This window comes from Delphinapterus leucas, chromosome 12 (assembly GCF_059928025.1).
Source record: "Delphinapterus leucas isolate spDelLeu-1000000601 "Yukka" chromosome 12, BTC_Dleu_Yukka2, whole genome shotgun sequence".
Classification (NCBI taxonomy): domain Eukaryota; kingdom Metazoa; phylum Chordata; class Mammalia; order Artiodactyla; family Monodontidae; genus Delphinapterus; species Delphinapterus leucas.
The window spans coordinates 56,801,664-56,819,777 of record NC_143140.1 but is presented as its reverse complement, the minus strand read 5'-3'; the positions used below and the strand labels follow the sequence as shown (position 1 = coordinate 56,819,777).

Here is an 18,114-nt window from a genome sequence, read left to right as displayed (position 1 = left end):
TATACCTAGGACTAGATGTCATTTTTTTATATTCATAAATTTTAAAACAATCTGGTCTTCCTTTTAATATACTGTTCGTTTTAATAGAAGATGTTGTTCCCTGGACGTCAGTAACTTACAACCATATAATTTAGTACAATAGTTTAATGTTGATTTACACCATTCAAGACATTTTTTGAACATTTAGATTCTCAGTTATCTTGTAAGAAGGCAACTAGACTTTCCTTAATTTTGCTGAAGAGAAATTGGAGATCCAGGCTGGTTATAAATTATCTGCTTGTGTTCACACATGTAGTTATTGATGGTAGTAATACTGGAACTCAGATTAGTCTTAACAGTATCCGTGAAATCTAAGTCTTGTTTAGTGAAGCCCCTCTAGCTTCTCTGAAGTTTTCCTCTGCCCTTCCTTTTTAGTATTTAGTGTTGATCTGGAAGACCCCTGTGGCTGCTAATATCTGAATCAGCAGTGTCCTTTGGGATGATTGATGAGTAAGGTGTTTTTCCCATTGTCATGGAAGAAGGCAAGTGGGAAAAAAGATAGACATTTATCTTGCTGTACTTCTGTGTTATCCCACTGCGGAACTAATGGATGATAAATTAAGGAAAATGGAAAATAAGAGTAATAAAAATGGAAAAGGAAGGCAAATTTATAGAGAGATGAGCAGCAAAAAATTTTAAGAAATAAACCTAATTGTTTCCCATGGTCTTTTAGTCCCCCCCGCCTTTTTTTTTTTTTTTTGCCCTTAACATGGAATGTGTAGTTTATATTTTAAAAATTTGATAAAAACATATTCTTATCCTTTTAATGAAATGTTGAAAAATACAAATTCTAAATGGTTAGCTCTGTTTAGAAGTCAAACACTTTGTCTAAGGTCAGGCTGAGCTATAAAGTCTGAGGAAGGAGGAATATTTTATAACGTCTTTATTTTCTTATTCTGATTTCTGCTAAGGGATACTTCTCAACTTTACCATGAATACATGGATGATATTCTTTGTGAAATAACAAATTATTTAAGGTTTTCTACAATGTTGTTTAGAAACCTGTATAATAAATGAGGATTGTGTGTGTGTGCACATGTGTGTGTATATAACTTCCTTCTTTAGGAAAAAAATCACATTGCCTCTAAAACTGTCATTTTTAAGAAGATACCATTATTCTGTTTAAAGTCATTTATTTGAAAGCCCAGTTAAAAAACTGGCAGTCAATACAGATTAATTAATGAGAATTTATTATCAAAGAACCAACCTAAAGAATAAAATAGTAAGATAACAGAAATTAGAATTGGAAGGAGTTTCTCTTCATCTGGTCCAAAGTCCCTTATTTTATATATAAAGAGACTTAGAGACATAGTGACTTGTTTAGGGTCATGAAGCAACATAGTTTTAGGGCTGGTTCCTAGATCTCTGAAACAAGATTATCAAAAATATTACATTAGTATTAACTCACTGATTGTTATAGTTTGAGTTTTTTCTGCTCTTGTTATCTTTTCTTGAAAGACTGTCCAGCATTTTAATAAAGAAATCAGTAACGCTACATGTAACATGTAAGTAAAATATTAGCATGCTGTGTTTTCCTGCTTCTCATTATTCCTTATTTATGTTAGGTCAGCAGGCATAAAAAGTTTGGCTATGGAGTTCTGGTTACACACGTGGCATCAACAGCAGCAGGTGCAGTAGCACTACAAAGTTCAGGTAAGTTCTTTAGAATTATAATTTAAATAAAATGAGTGAGTCTATGCAAAATTTAACTGCCATGATCAAGTATCAGGTATTTCACTCAAAAGTTCTTTTTCCCAACTTAGGCCTTAGGTAAAAAGAATGTTATTGGGATTTCCTTTTTACCTTTTCTCTTCCGTGCAATCCCACTAGGAATTTTTTTTTTCTCTGTAAAAATATATATAATTTTTTTCTTTCCTCAGAACAATGGTGCATAATGATCTAAACTGAGTTATATTTGATGGCTTTAAGAAGGCTTCATCTTATAAATCAAAAGTTTGTCATCCTCTCTTGGTATAATTGCATCTGATAGGATTTAATGCTCAGTTTCAGTAAATTATATATAAATCAAGATTTCCAGTCATAATAATCACACATACATGCCATTTTCTTATTCCTTTTTCTCTTCCTTTCTTGAAAGATTCTCTTTCACCCACTTAATTTTCACCACTATTTTTGGAGTTTGTAGTTGGCATGTATTGAATATTACCTACTACAGGTTGGATTTTTAAGACATTCTAACATTGGGAGATTTAATATATTGTATATTAAGGTTATCTGAACCCTGAACCAGAGACAAGATGTAATCTCTAATAGAGATGCTGTGATTATATTTAAGTCTTAGAAGTGAAGAATCATAACATCAGTGGTCACTATTGATTCTCTCCTCAAATGTAAATATTTTTCTATAGTGTATCTTAAATATTTTTTGGCTGGACTAATTTGGAATACTTATGAAACACGTTTCTTGCAGAAGCTGCCCTAAGCTGAGCCACTTACTCTTTTACTTAAAATAAAATCCAATTTATTTATAGTATTGAGGGACACATTAATGGAAGCATTTGAAGACTAGATTCAATCCCAGATTTTCTTGTTGCTCAAGTCATTAAGCTTCTAAACCTCATATATCCAACTTTTCTTGAGAGGATTAAATGCAGTTTTTCATAGGACAAAGGAAGGAAGACTAACACTGCTCGAGTTCCTCTGATGTCTTGGTACTATATTAGGACCTCTGTGTATATCATCCCATTTATACTTTATGGCAACCCTCAAATGCAACACTTTTCTCAGCTTTCAAATCGGGAACTGATGCTCTTAGAAGTCAAAAGATTCAAGGACATGTAACTAACAAGCTGGCAGATTTGTAACTTGAACACTGCTATTTTCGATTTCAGAGCCTATATGTTTTCCATTGTACCAGAGGACCCTTTCTGCTCTAATGTGTTATTATGAACTTACTGATTTATGATTAGGTGTTCTGTCTTGCGCCTTTCCATATGCTTTGATTCCTCATAAAGGAATTTGATAATTGGGCTTAATAATCACTTTCATTTAGATTTATAGTATCTGACTCGGGAGAATTTAAAGACTGTATAGAACCAGAAGTTGTATGAAGTGGAGAAATGTTCTAAGCATATGGAAATGCAAAAAAATTGTTACACTAAAGAAAGGGAACACCCACTCTTTGATTGTTTACTGTGCCTCCAGGATACCTCCTTCTTTACACACATACACTCCAGCTTTCAGGCTGCATTTTACTATTAGCTTATTTGTTGAGTAACATGTAAACCTTATTTTTTTCAGGAAAACATGCTCGGAGAGGTCATTGGCTAAAGGATAAAAACTGGGGCTCAAAATTCAGTCCTCTAGGGAAATAGTCTTTGAGAGTTTAGGCATTCCATAGTTATATGATACTGAGGCACCAAGGATACAAGTATGTCTTCTGTCAGTGTGGACCAGTCTTGTTAGAAGGATAATTATGTCTTTCCTCCATAATCCAAAGAAGTAGTATATTATAAATATGATGTAAAATTCTTCTTAGGGTTTATTAATGCACTTTTAACTGAATTATGGGCCAATCTGGAATGTGGAAGAGATGATGTTAGGGTAACCCATCCCAAATCTACTCCAGTGGACCCTATTGACCGAAGCTGTCAAAAGGTAAGAAATGATTTAACTAACAATGTATAGATTTGAAATATCTCTCTCAAATTACTTCATCCAGACCTTAACCTATATTCAGTTACAACCAGCAGCCTTTCCTAATTTTTTCCCTCCTTTCTTTTATTTCTAAATTTTTATTTTTAAAATAAACTTAGTAAAAGACAAATACCAGTGTTCCCTGTGAATTGTCTTGCAAGGACGTTTTTCTTTTAGGATATTCCTACTATAATTTTACTCAATTAATAAACAATACACACCAGACATATTAAAAAATCAAAACAACAAATGCCAACTCAAAGGAAGTAGAAAAAGAACAAACAAACCCAAATTTAATAGAAGGAAAGAAATAATAAAAATCAAAGCAGAAATAGAGACTAAGAAACCAATAGAAAAGGTCAGTGAAACTAAGAGCTGGTTTTTTGAAAAGATAAATAAAATTGATAAACCTTTAGCCAGACTTCTCAAGAAAAGAGAGGAGCCAAATAAATTGGAAATGAAAAAGAAGTTACAGTCAGTACCACAGAAATCATGATATTACTATGAACAATTATATGCCAATAAAGTGGACAACCTAGAAGAAATTGTGTATTTCTAGAAATTTATCCATCTCCCAAGACTGAATCAGGAAGAAATACAAAATATGAGCAGACAGATGACCAGTAATGAAATTGAATCCGTAATTTTTAAAAACTCCCAACAAAAGTCCAGGATCAGATGGCTTCACAGGTGAATTATACCAAACATTTAAAGAGTTAATGCTTTTCTTTCTCAAACTATTACAAGTTTGAGAGGAAGGAATGCATCAGAATTCAGTCTGTGTGGCCGGCATCACCCTGATTCCACAACAAAAGACTGTGAAAAAAAATAAAAAATACAGGCCAATATCACTGAATGTAGTTGCAGAAATCCTTAATAAAATACTAGCAAATCAAATTCAACCATACATTAAAAGGATCATACACCATGATCAAGTGGATTTATCCCAGGGATGCAGGGATGGTTCAGTATCTGCAAATCAGTTGTTGTAATATACCACATTAACAATTGAAGAATAAAAATCATATGATCATCTCAATAGATACAGAAAAAGCATTCGACAAATTTCAACATTTATGAAATTCTCAATTCACTGATGTATGAATGGATAAAGAAGATGTGATATAGGCATAGAATGAAATATTACTCAGCCATAGAATAGAATGAAATCTTGCCATTTATGACAACATGGATGGACCTAGAGAGTATTATGGTAAGTGAAATAAGTCAGATGGAGAAAGACAAATACCATATGATTTCACTTTTTTTTTTTTGTATGGTAAGTTCTGGAATTTATTGTAAAATGAGATTTTTCTAACCACAAAACTTATCTTTATGTTTAAGGCTTTTCCTATATGTTGCTTTATTCAAAAAATATTATTGAAGTTAAAATTAATTTGAGTAGTATTTGGTCAAATATGAACAACTACAGCAACAAGGCTGCACTGTCTATGAATGTGAATATGTGAAGAAGAAACATCATTTACTAATTTGTAGAAGATGAAAAAGTTAACATATGATTTCACTTATATGAGGAATCTAAAAAATGAAGCAAATGAACAAACATAACAGTCATAGATTCACAATAGACAGGTGGTTGCCAGAGGGAAGTGTGGTGGGGAAATGAGTGAAATAGGTGATGGAAATTAAGAGATACAAACTTTCAGTACAAAATACATGAGTCAACGTGATGAAATGTATAGTGGTGAATATAGTCAATAATAGTATAATATCTTTATGGTGGTAAAGGTGGTCAAAATGTACAAAGTTTCAGTTATAAGTAGGTAGTAGGGATGTAATGTACAATATGATTAATATAATTACCAGTGCTTTATGTTATATGAAAATTGTTGAGTAAATCCTAAGAATTCTCATCACAAGGAAATTTATTTTTTCTATTTAATGCTGTATCTATATGAGATGATGGATGTTCACTAAACTTATGGTAATCATTTCCTGATTATGTAAGTCAAATCATTATGCTGTACACCTTAAACTTATGTAGTGTTATATATCAATTACCTCAAACTGGAAGTAAAAAACAAAGCTGAAACAAAACCCAACCAACCAAAACTAAGAAAGCCTTGAACACTTAGACTCAAATCTAATAGAAAATTGTCATGATTATTTGAAGGAGGGGGTGGGCAGAAGATTTGACACTGAAGAGAAGAAAGGTGTCAATTAGTAAAGTGCCTTGAAAGTCATGCTAAGGAGTTTAGACCTGATGTTTAGTAATGGGCAACCACTGCGTGCTTCTGCATAGGGGATCCAAAGAATGAACTGTGCTGGAGAAAAATATTCAGATTCTTGTCGATAAGACAAGAGCAGGAGCTTAAAAATTTCATGGAGAGATTAACTTGGTAAGATTGCACCAGAAAATGCGTGGGTTTTGATAGGAAAAGCCATGGCTTTTTCTAATAACTATATTTAGATTACTTGAATTTCCAGTGAATGTAGTTAAAGGATAAAGATAGCCTTGTGACCTGAGTGCTATAATATATAGAATTTATTATTATCTTGCTCCAGAGCCCCAAAGTATTTTTCTTATATTTTCTTATGCATCAGATACAACAGTGCAAAGAATGAGAATGATTGCTCACTTCATTTTTTGTCAGAACCTAACTTTCAAGAGATACGTGATATTTTAAAGCATTTTCCAGTTCTCATTTATGTTTTGTTACAGTTATGTATTGTTAGGACATAGATTATTGTTGACGTTAACTATTTTGTACTTATCATAGATGCATATATTTCAGTTATATGGATTGATTAGGCTTATTTTAAAAATTGCCCTTCGCATTAATGAGTCTTCCTTGGATGTGGTTAAAAAAAAATGAACCATTTGAACAATTGGTTGTTTCTCCCCCTCCCACCTACCCCCACCCCAGTCTTTTCTAGCACTGGTGAACCTGTTATCTTATCCTGCTGTTTATGAGCTTGTAGGCAATCAGGGTCTTCCTGATAAAGAAGAATATTCTCTTCGTGAAGTCCCAACGAGGGTTATTGTAAGTCATTTTCTTTTAATCTTTCACTCTTATAGTGCCGCTTTTTAAGATCTGTAGTAAAAATGCAATTTAACAGAAAAAAAGGTATACTAAATCACATTTAAAGACTGTTTGATTTATTAACCTATAGAATGTTAGCTTCTGAATTATCTGTAAATGGAATCTTTGATCTGGCTGTCTAACAGTGGTGGCACCTATTGAAATAACAAGGTTAAGGCTTCCCAACTAGGAAAGAGATTTGGCATATATAGAAGTATGTGTATGAATTATTTTTAGGTGACTTACGTTAATAAATTGTATCTAAGGAGTCCAGTGCATTTTCTGCCTATATTTTAAATGAACTACATATTACTGCCCCATGAGGGCAGTATATACATATTTATTTAATTTGAGACTTATTTTATATTCATACTCTAAGATGGGTAATTTGTTTTAATCATTCAGAGACATTTAGTTCCTCATCTTTGGGTAAGTTTATGAATTGAACACACATAAATATGTGTATATATGCATTAGTAAAGAATTATTTAGTTCTGAAATTCTGTTGTTAATCATTACTTTTATTTCTGGTCACTTTGTCCTGTGTGTTGTCTTTTTTTTTTTTTTTTTACAGTTTTGACATTTTGAATTCTTCTAATTCTTTTGACCCTAAACATTTTATTTTTTTAAACTTTCTCTACTTTGGGAAATTTTTTATGATTTATGTGAATGAAATATAAAGATAGGTATTTTTATTATTAAACTTTTATATTCTTGAAGTGTTCCAATTTTATCTTATCCTTACTTGTATCTTGGCACTTCTCTTTTTTTGCTTGTTTAATTTTTAAATTTATTTCTTTATACAGCAGGTTCCTATTAGTCATCAATTTATACACATCAGTGTATACACGTCAATCCCAATCTCCCAATTCATCCCACCCCCAGCCCCACCCCCCCGCAGCTTCCCCCCTTGGTGTCCATACGTTTGTTCTCTACACCTGTGTCTCAATTTCTGTATCTTGGCACTTCTTAAGTAGTTTTATAATTAGCCATTTATGCGCCTGTCTTCCCTACTATACTGTGAGGGCCTGAGAGCAAGTAGGATATCTTAGTCATATTTACATATAGAATATAGTAGATATCCAGTGAATGGTTTTTAAAAATATTTCTAATATTATTACCTTTATTGAAATCTGTTATGGAACACAAGTACAAATGAATTATTTAATCTAGCGCAATTGCTTGGATGTTTGTTCTCAAGTTTTCATGGATGTTCTACAGTGCATAGTCAGAAATATCTTTCCACTTATGTTAGGATTGATCTTTTAGTTTTTTTAAATAAATTTATTTTTGGCTGCGTTGGGTCTTTGTTGCTGCGTGCGGGCTTTCTCTAGTTGCGGTGAGCAGGGACTACTCTTCATTGCAATGCACGGGCTTCTCATTGCGGTGGCTTCTCTTGTTGTGGAGCATGGGCTTTAGGTGCGTGGGCTTCAGTAGTTGTGGTGCTCAGGCTCAGTAGTTGTGGACTGCGAGCTCTAGAGCACAGGCTCAGTAGTTGTGGCGCACGGGCTTAGTTGCTTCGTGGCATGTGGGGCCTTCCAGGACCAGGGATCAAACCCTCATCCCTTGCATTGGAAGATGGATTCTCAACCACTGGACCACCAGGAAGTCCTGCTCCTCTATCTTTGAGATTACTCCTTAGTGGTACGTAGAGCTCTTACTCATGCCTTTTTACAGTTACATAGTGCTCTTGTGTGGATGTACTAGAGTTTATCTAGTTGTCTATTGGTGAACCCTTGGTTTCTTTCAGTCTTTTACTATTATCAATTATGCCAAAATTAATAGCCTTGGCTTATCTTGTGTTTACCAGTATGTCTGTAATTTTTTTTTTTTGTATTGCTGCATAACAAATTGCTACCAACTTAGCAAATTAAAACACCCACTTATTATAGGTCAGAAGTCAAGTACTGTGCACCTGGGTTTTCTGCTCAGAGTATTAAAAAGACTGAAATCAAAATGTTGGCCAGGCTGAGTGCTTGTCTGGAGGCTCTGGGGAAAAATCCATGATAACAAATTCGTTCTTGTTATTGGCAGAAGTCAGTTTCTTATAGTTGTGGGATTGAAGTGCCTGATCTCCTGCTGGCTGTCAGCCGGGGGCTGCTTTCAGGGCTTTGTCGGATTGTTCCCTCCATGTCAGCATTGAAGAACTTCACTCATGCTTTGAATCTCTCTGACTTCCTCTTCTGTGACCAGTCAGAGAAAACTCTGCTTTTAAGTGTCTCATGTGATGAGATCAGAGCTACCCTGATAATCCCCTCTTAAAATCAACTAATTAAGGGCTTTAATTACATCTGCAAAATCTCTTCATAGCACTACCTATTGATACATTAGTGTTTAAGGCCTGAGAATCTTGGGGCCATCTTAGAATTCTGCCTACTACTGATTTTTGGGCTGGATTTCTATAAGTGGGATCCCTGCATTGAAAGGTAAATTCATATGTAATTTTGGTATGTATTGCTAGATTTCCAACCACAGGGAATAATTCTTCTGCATTCCCATCAATAAGATATTACAGTGCTTGTTTCCTGACAGGCTCATAGAAGATAATGTGGTCGGTGGTTTAGATATTTGTCTGACAGGAAAGAAGTGTTAATTTATATTTTTCTCATTATGAGCAGAATATCTTTTCATGTGTTTAATGTCCATTGACGTTTCTTCTTCTCATAGTGGTCTTTCAACTTATTTTTGCTTTTTTTCTATTTGTGTTATGTTTCCCAATTTTAAGAAATTCTTTGTACTTTAAGAATATTTGGCCTTCACTCTTCATGGTTTCCTATTGAATATCTACCAAAATTCTAAGCCCTGGAACAACTTCCAACTTGTACTTGTGTATATTAAAGATGAATGACACAAAATATTCTTTTCCTCTGACAGATATATTTTTCAATTGCTTTTCTATTTCTTTTCTATTTATATACATTGTATATTAGGTTGGACCCCTTTAGTTATTGGAGAAACTCAATTTGAATTAGTTTAGGCAAAAAAGGAATTGACTTACCATCTTGCAATAAAATCAGGGACAAGTGGAAATAGAACTTTGAATTCAGTCAGGTCGACATCTGTCTCTCTTGCTTTCCCCACTCCCTTTCTTTTTATTGCTCTCCATTTTGACTTTATTGAAAGGCATATACATAGTATAGTGGTTAAGAGTTTGTATTCTGAAGCCAGACTGCCTGGATTAGATTCCTGGTTCTGCCTCTTACAAGCTGTGTGACCTTGGACAAGTTTGACCCATTTTCTCCTCTGTTAAAAAGAGGGCAATACTGTTACTATCTCAGAGTTGTTGTAAGAATTAAGTGAATTGAACTAAATTAAATATAAAAGTTTAAATCACTGACTGGCAGATAAGTGCTATATAATTGTTTGCTGTAATTATTATTAATATGTTCTTCTGCAGATGGTGTCCTCTATAGAAGAACACACGGGAGGGACTACTTGTCATTCCATACTGACACATTCACCATCCCCCCTTGTATTAGTTTCCTAGGGCCACCATAACAAATTACCACAAAGTGGGTGGCTTAAAACAACAAATTTATCCTCTCTCAGTTCTGGAGGCCAGAAGTCTGAAATCAAGGTGTCAACAGGACCACATTCCCTCCGAAGTTTCCAGGGGAGACTCTTCCTTGCCTCTTCTCATTTCTGGTGGTTTCAGGCATTTCATAGCTTGTTACTGCATCCCTCCAATTTCTGCCTCCATCTTCACATGGCCGTCTCCTTTTCTTTCTTAAATCTCCCTTTGTCTTTCTCTTATAAGAACACTTGTCAATAGATTTAGGGCCCACTTGCCTAATACAGGATGATCTTATTCTCAAGATCCTTAATTTCATTACCTCTGCAAAGACCCTTTTTCCAAATAGGGTAACAATCATAGGTTCTGGGGATTTAGAACATAGACATATCTTTTTTTTTAGAGGGAGTCACCGTTCAACTCACTACACCACCAGAGTGGCATTTTCCTCTACCTCCTGTCTATAGACTGAATGTTTGTATACCCCCCAAATTCATATGTTGAAACCTCATTCCCAGTGTGATAATATTTGGAGGTAAGGTCTTTATGGGGTGACTAGTGCCTTATTAAAAACCCTAGAGAAAGCTCTCACCCCTTCTGCCATCTGAGGACACAGCAAAAAGATGACTGACTGTGAACTAGAAAGTAGGTCGTCACCAGACACAAAATCTCTGGCAACTTGATGTTGGACTAACCAGGCTCCAGAACTGTGAGAAATAAACTTTCTGTTATATATAAACCACTCAGTCTATGCTATTCTATCACAGCATCCAGAATGGACTAAGACACTCCCCACTTTGAAAAATCCCAAGGGAGGACCTTAATAGACTGAGTTTTGTTCATGGATGTTTATGGACTAACCAATCACAAACCACTCCTAATAGTGCAGGTATAGGAGTATTGGCATTATGGTTGACATATTCCTCACTCTTCACTTGGCCCTTTCTTAAGTAAAAGGGATCAGATAGCACAAACCCAGCCATTGGGACAACTGTAAACAGAATAGGCACTCAAACATATATTGATTTATCGAGAATGCATATTCCTCTTTGTTTTTCCAGTCGTGGTTTCATTCTGGCTTACTAGATTACTGAACATATTCCCAAGCTAGACAATATGCTTTTAAAAAAGCACAGGTTCAGACTCCTTTTTGAGTCTCAAGCCTTACTTGCACTAACTTATTTCTCAGAAGCTGTTGCTTAATTTAGGAAACTGATTGCCTTATTGACACACATTGTAGTGCTTACAAACTGAATTTCTCCATAAGGTGGGCTTCCCGGGTGTTTACTTCCCTAAGTGGTGATCATCGGTGTAATCCTCTTTGAAGAAGAATTTATTTACTGTAACATTTGTTCTCTGAAAATGCATTATCATTGATAGATAGCTGCTATTAGCTTGTTGGTAATACATTCTCTACCTTGTATTCTTACAGTATCTAGTACTTAGATTCAGAACTAGAACTTTGGAGTCACAAGGTGTCATGTACTGTTTTGAAATGAGTGTCCAGCTAAGTAGCAGCCAACAAGGACAGATTGTTTAAGATAGCAATCTTTTCATTCTTCATTGTTAGGCAGTTTATTTAATATTTGCTGATTGTAAACTCTTTGTGCTAATATTATTTACACATTTTACAAGATGTTTGTAGAATGGTAAATGCATTCCTAAGTGTTCCATGTAAACTTTCAGTTGGTAAGTTCATACAAAATCCAGTTTTTACTGTGTCTTGTTTAGTATTTTTCAGATGTGATTTTTAGATCCATTATTTCCTCCTCCTTACAGTCTTATTTCCTGGCCTCTTATGTATTTGATATGTTTGTACTATCATCTACATAGACCTCAGGAAATATTATGTGACTTTATTCCCTAGCATAACCATTCTTCTTTTGCCCTGTTGGTTACAGAAATATCTTGAATTTAAACTCGTGGAAAGTAACAAGTTTCTTGATCAGGAAAATGATCAATGAGAGAGAGACAAGTATTTGCTATGAATAAATTTCTTAGGCCTGAACCCAAAGATATGCACAAAAGCCAGGTCTTATAGAAAGAAAGGCTTTTAGAGAATGCTCAAAATTTTGTGATAGGCTTAAATTGTCAGTGCTTGGAACAATTGATGGCACCTAGGCATCAGGTTCTCTCTGTACTTGCATCAGTGATTTTTAAGCATGGTTACCCATTGCAACAACTGTGGGAAGCTTTTACAAGGATGTTAATGCCAGAATCATACCGCAGGGATAGTGACTTAATTGCCTTGGGATAGAGCTTGGGCAGCTATTACACTTACTTTTTTTTTGGCTGTGTTGGGTCTTTGCTGTGCATGGGCTTTCTCTAGTTGCAGCGAGCGGGGGCTACTCTTCGTTGCGGTGCCTGGGCTTCTCATTGTGGTGGCTTCTCTTGTTGTGGAGCATGGGCTCTAGACGCGCGGGCTTCAGTAGTTGCATGCAGGCTCAGATGTGGCTCGCAGGCTCGGTAGTTGTGGTGCACGGGCTTTGTTGCTCCATGACATGTGGGATCTTCCCGGACCAGGGCTCGAACCCATGTCCCCTGCATTGGCAGGCAGATTCTTAACTACTGCGCTGCCAGGGAGGCCCTATATTTACTTTTTAAGTTCTCTAGGTGATTGCAGTGTTTGCTCAGGGTTGGAAACCACTGCTTTACATGAGCAGAGAATATCTATTAACAAAATCTCAAATAATTCCTAGATAAAACTATTTAAATCCACTGTTCATGCTTCACATTTTTAGAGTTCATATTTGTTTTTCAAGGTAGTTTACATTTTTAGCAGTTTAAACAGTATTTAACTGGCTGCAATAAGCAGCTTTGGGTAAACATTTGATTCATTTCAGGAATGTTTACACGTCTTGATGCTCATACCACACCCAGACCAATTAATTCAGAATCTCTAGGGGTGAGATTTAGGCTTAATTAAAAAAAGTTTTTTTAAACAGCTCCCTACATTCAAATGCAAAGCCGAGTTTGAGAACCACAAATCTAAATAAATATTTGTTGATTTGATTTTCTTTAAATGGTTTCAGCCAAGAACAGTCTAAGTCTCTTTTACAGGATATTATTGACAGACTTATAATTTTGAATTCTGAAGCCAAGATTCGTTCTTTATTCAACTATGAACAATCACACATCTTTGGTCTAAGGTAAGATGCTGAATTTCACTTGATGTTTTCTTATTGCAAAAACAGTTAAGGATATGTTCTATATACTTTAAAAAAGTATTTAAAATAAGCTAATTTTTAAAGCATGTTTAAATGTAATTTGTCTTTCTGTAATATTACAAAGTAAATTATAGTCACTAGATTTTTACATTATGGCCTTTGCCACATTTAGGTTCTGTATTATCACAGTGTATTTCACTTCTGCTCGATTCATTAGAGGCATCCTGTGGACTCTTCAGTTTACTCAGGAGTCAGCTGGGGCTTCCCTGGATTGGTGTTGGATTGGACTCCTGCCATAATGTAGTCTTGAAAGAGGCCTAGAAATGGACGATTTATCTTGCCCAAATGTTGCTCCTCAATGTTAATCATACTCTTTAACCCAAGGTTTAAATATTTTCTGGTTGAATTTATATTCCTTAACATTTAAAAGCAGCTGAATTAAAGAAAATTTTCACTTTCATAGGTTCATGATTTCCTTTCTACTAGCAAAGTAACTTTTAAAAGTATGAGGGGGAGGGAGTCAGTGAGAATGTTCTACCTAAGAAATAAAGCAATTACTTTTCTAAAATTAGATTTCTCTAATGGTAGTGTATATTATAAGTCTTAAGCATTTTTTTTACATTCATTAATAACTGAGTTTCATTTTTGGATTTATAGTTCAAAGAAAGTAGGAAAAAAAGCTGCAGCTATTATAGTTCTTTGTGGTGGTATGCTCTTTATCTCAAAACGTACTTTCACATTAAATTTTAACTTTCTGTGAATAGCATCAGATAATCATATAGCAAGCAGCGATGAGGAATTCTGGGGAAAACCTATCAGTAGAATCTCCTTTTGCATAGCAAGTATGTTTCTGAGTTTTCTAATTATAGAACATAGATTTTGGTCTCTTGTTATTAATATGTTGAGTAAATTTTTTTTTCTGTATGTTTTCTTTCTTTTATAGAGTAATATTTTCTTTTGGTGTTCTTCTGGCAAAATATTTAGCTGTAGGATTTTAAGTCATGTAAAAAGCAATCCAAGAAGTAAAATGCTCCTGGGAATAAAATATATTAATTTGCATAGTGTATGCTTTCTCATAATGTCTAAATGGAAACTAGAAAATTTGCCATCCCATTGTAGATACCTATAATAGCCGTGCAATATAGTGGTCAGCAACATGGACTCTGGAGTCAGTCTACCTACTGTTTACTAGTTTTGTGAAGTGAGATCTCAGTTACCCATCTGTAAAATGGAGGATAACTATATACTTTTCCTCACAGAGTTACCATGAAACTTACATATGAAAAATTAGAAGGGCTTATAGCAGTGCTTGGCACATAGCAAGCACTATAAAAATGTTAGTAATAGATATAAAGTAGCAGTACTTCGTTTCTTTATATCTGTCTACTTGCTGTATACGGTTTTTGAGTTTTACTTAGGAAATAAATTGACGTCATTTTTTCAGTATCTCAGTAGTCTTCCACATCTGCCAAGAAATGTGCTGTTTACAATATCAGCATTCAGACAAAGAAAATGACAAAACCACTTTTTGAGGAAAAGTTTGTATTTTAATTTTATGTGTCTTTTAACAAATTTTTCTTTGACAAGAAATTTCATGGTATTTTGAAGTCCATTCTTATAATACTCAGTTGTATTTTTAAGTTATGCATCTCAAGCTAACTTTCATTTTTTAAATGAAACTTTCACTTTTCTATGAAAGTTTACTTTCATTTTTTAAATGAAACTTTCATTTGTCTATGAAAGTTTACTTTCATTTGTCTACTGTTTCAGTCTAGCATTGGTAACTGAGGTCCAGTGGTGATAATTTAAATCATAGCTTAGTATTATATAAATCTCATGTTTCTATGTATTTCAGATTTTTGCCTGTATCATTTTCTTTCACTCCCACAGTTTTTTGTTTTTAATTGTACCGTTCCCTCCCAGTAAGTCATCTCATTAATGTGTTTGATTTCTACATTTAGCATTGCTTTGTTCCATTCACTTTATTTTTTTTCCCCTTGCTTCAGAAATCTAGACTAGCATGATGGTAAATTTGATACAATTTCTTTAGGTTTACCGCAGCTCTTAGATGAGGCTAATTTGGGGCTTAAGGAAATGTGGATTTTCACATTCAACAGCATCACATTCTATTTAAGTTTCTGAATTTTTATTTGCCAAGATCTTACAAATCTTATATTGTAAATGACTAATATATAAGAAGCTTGCTCCTTTGATTAGCCCTCCTATCCTCTTTGTTTCCACTTCCAACCTGTCCTTTTCTACTACTGGTATCAGTGTGCAGACATGCCTTCACATGTCCCATTTTACAATGAAATGAAACAAAACACACGCACGGAGAAAGTCCTTGACATCACATCTCTCTGCAGTCACTGTCCTATTTCTCTGCCTCTTGCAGCAAAATGTATCTATACGAACTGTCCCTACTTGCTCACCTCTGCTTACTCCTCAGCCCCCTTAGATTTGACACTGACTTTACAGTTCTGTCAGAACTGCACATCCTACTCATCTCAAGGTCACTTATAACTTTTATGCTGATGAATCTAGTGGATTCTTCTCTTGATTCTCATCTTACTGTAAGTAACATTTGACATAATGGGCCATTTCTATGTGAAAGTTCTTTTAGCTTCTGTGATACCACATACTCCTATGGCTGCAGTTTCTCCTCCTTTTCATTCTCTAAGCAACCTCTGAATGTTCGAATACTCAGGACTTGGTCCTGGGTCCACGTTTTTTCTTTACATGCTGCCCCTAGTTCATCCACTTACTCCTTTGCCTTTAAGTATCATCTGTATGCCAACGGATGCCCCAATTTATATCCCCGATCTAAACTACCATTCTGAGCTACCAGACTCATATATATGACTGCATCCTGATATCTCAATTCATACATTTCTCAGATATCACAAACTTGTCTAAAATTGAACTGTTGGGTCTTCTCCCACAAAAACAAAACAAATCTTTCATTTCCATCTTATTAAGTGGCCCAACTATCTATTTAGTTGTTCAATATTGAGTCATCTTAACTTTCTTTCTTTGTATTTCAAACAATAATTTGTCTTTATTATAAAGAAATTAACCAATGCAGGAAATTAAATATAATAAATTAAATGAAATTCCTCCTAACTCTGAAAGTGATATTATTAACACTGAGGAAAATCATTCTAGATGTCTTATATGCATATACAGACAGAAGAATAGCTATATGGAAATATTTTATAAAAATGGAATCATAATATGGTTTCTATTTTAAATTCTAAATGAATTTTATAGAAAAGGAAAAGAAACCCTAGTGAAACAGAAGGAATTGCTGAATTTCAAATAGATGTTTTTTAACTCCAGAGGTAATTATTTCCCCAGCATTTCCTAGAGCTTAAGAACAAAGATTATATAAAACAGTTCAAGTGGTTTGAGCATTATAATTCACTTTTAGACAGTATGCTCTGTGCTACATGTGGGAGGTGTAATAATGTGTAAATGTGATGTGGTTCTCATTCTCTTTAACTTGGCTACCTAGTGAGGAATTGGATTTTAAGATAATGAGAAATGTGAGGTAATTAATGCAGAAGAGAATAGCATCTTTTTTTTTTTTTTGCGGTACGCGGACCTCTCACTGTTGTGGCCTCTCCTGTTGCAGAGCACAGGCTCCGGACGCACAGGCTCAGTAGTTGTGGCTCACGGGCCTAGCCACTCCGTGGCATATGGGATCTTCCCAGACCGGGGCACGAACCTGTGTCCCCTGCATCGGCAGGTGGACTCTCAACCACTGTGCCACCAGGGAAGCCCGAGAATAGCATCTTTATAAAGCTCTCCATCTTCCCATTTTAAATAACTGGCAATTCCAGGCTCTATTATGGGCCTTTCAAGGAGCTCCAGAATACCTCCACCTTTCCTGTGTATAATATTTTCCACCTTACTCAGCCTGAACTAATGCTCTGAGTAAGTTAGACTTATCTCCCTCAAGCACAGTGTTTATTATTGCCTCTATACCTGTTTGTCTTGAATATTGTCTTCACTTTTGCTGTCTTTGTACAAATTTGGATCATCCTTCAAGGAAAAGCTTGCTTCATGAATTACTTTCTCCATGACTTATTATAAGAACACTCTGATAATTTTCCTGAATGTCCTTTGCCTTTTTTGTCATTCACACATTCTTAATTTTATTTCTGTCTCTGACTAAAACTTAAACTTCCCAAGGGAGTATCATTTTCTTTTACTTTCATGTCCACCACATTGCCAAGTACTTTTTGGTTATTTGTTTAACATTCATTTGCTAAATCTGTTGATTAAAAACAGCTGCCTGGAAACTTTTTAAAGAAAGTTGTACATTTATTATATGCTGCGTACAAATTATTTTCTTGAACACCTGTCTTTTAAGGGCACTAATTAAGGCACAGTGAGGTTTTTGTCCTCGATAATTTGACCTATAATTAACATGACGTATTAATTTCAGGTGTGTAACATAATGAGTTGATACTTGTATGTATTGTGAAACGGTCACCACAAAAGTCTAGTTAACATCATCATCATACATAGTTACAGGAATCTTTTTTTTCTTGTGATGAGAACTTTTAAGATTTACTGTCTTAGCAGCTTTCAAATACGGAATACACTCTTCACCCATTTTGCGCACCACCCCCCTCCACCGCCCTTGGCAATCACCAGTTTGTTCTCTGTATCTGAGTTATTTGGTTTTTTT

General features: G+C 34.9%; 1 protein-coding gene across 4 annotated transcripts in view; it reads left to right on the top strand.

The window, feature by feature from the left end:
* The window catches only part of TBC1D32 (TBC1 domain family member 32), a 193,854-nt gene that overhangs the window by 77,580 nt on the left and 98,160 nt on the right, over positions 1-18,114 (top strand). For all 4 annotated transcript variants that reach the window (XM_089921967.1, XM_089921968.1, XM_022555523.2 and 1 more), the window contains 4 exons: positions 1,605-1,692; positions 3,539-3,657; positions 6,585-6,701; positions 13,312-13,400. In XM_089921967.1, the coding sequence (XP_089778093.1) occupies positions 1,605-1,692; positions 3,539-3,657; positions 6,585-6,701; positions 13,312-13,400 (413 nt within the window). The remainder of the gene's footprint in view (positions 1-1,604; positions 1,693-3,538; positions 3,658-6,584; positions 6,702-13,311; positions 13,401-18,114) is intronic.